At 46.1% G+C, this 501-nt stretch overlaps 1 protein-coding gene across 1 annotated transcript in view; it reads right to left on the bottom strand.

The window, feature by feature from the left end:
* LOC119586453 overlaps positions 1 to 501 on the bottom strand; it is a gene marked incomplete in the record, with an annotated part of 2,736 nt that overhangs the window by 1,557 nt on the left and 678 nt on the right. The window contains 1 exon segment of the mRNA XM_037935185.1: positions 21 to 188. Coding sequence (XP_037791113.1) covers positions 21 to 188 — 168 coding nt within the window.

Below are 501 nucleotides of genomic sequence, written 5' to 3'. Positions count from 1 at the left end.
GACAAAGCAGCCGGACCAACCAATACTCATGAAGAACTGCGGGCAGAGGACGACGCCGGTGGTGTTGGCGCAGTCGGTGATGGCCTTGACGGGGCCGCCCTTGGGGGAGAACACGGAGCCCACGGGGGAGCACTGGCCCTTCTTCAGCTGGCACACCATCAGGGAGTCGGTGGGAGGGCACATCGAGGCTGACGTGGGGGGGGGGGGGGGAAGGGAGGTGTCATAGGAAGGCTGTTTTACTTGACTTTCGAGATTTTTGCGAGATTTTTATCAAAATACTGCTCATAGAAAGGAATGATGGGAATTGCAAATCAAGATTCCACATAAAAGAAATAATAGAAATGAAACTAACTCTACACGCACGTATATATGTACATGGACCTCCCTATATTTAAGTAGATAAACAGAATAGACAGACAAACAGGTGTATTTACAGATTAATAGACAGGTATATTTACAAATCATATTCACACTTAAGAGACAATTACATTTAAAATTAAT

The sequence above is a fragment of the Penaeus monodon genome, chromosome 21, assembly GCF_015228065.2.
Source record: "Penaeus monodon isolate SGIC_2016 chromosome 21, NSTDA_Pmon_1, whole genome shotgun sequence".
NCBI classification, from domain to species: Eukaryota; Metazoa; Arthropoda; class Malacostraca; order Decapoda; family Penaeidae; genus Penaeus; species Penaeus monodon.
Note: the sequence above shows the minus strand (reverse complement) of the source record. Positions and strands in the feature narration are given on the sequence as shown.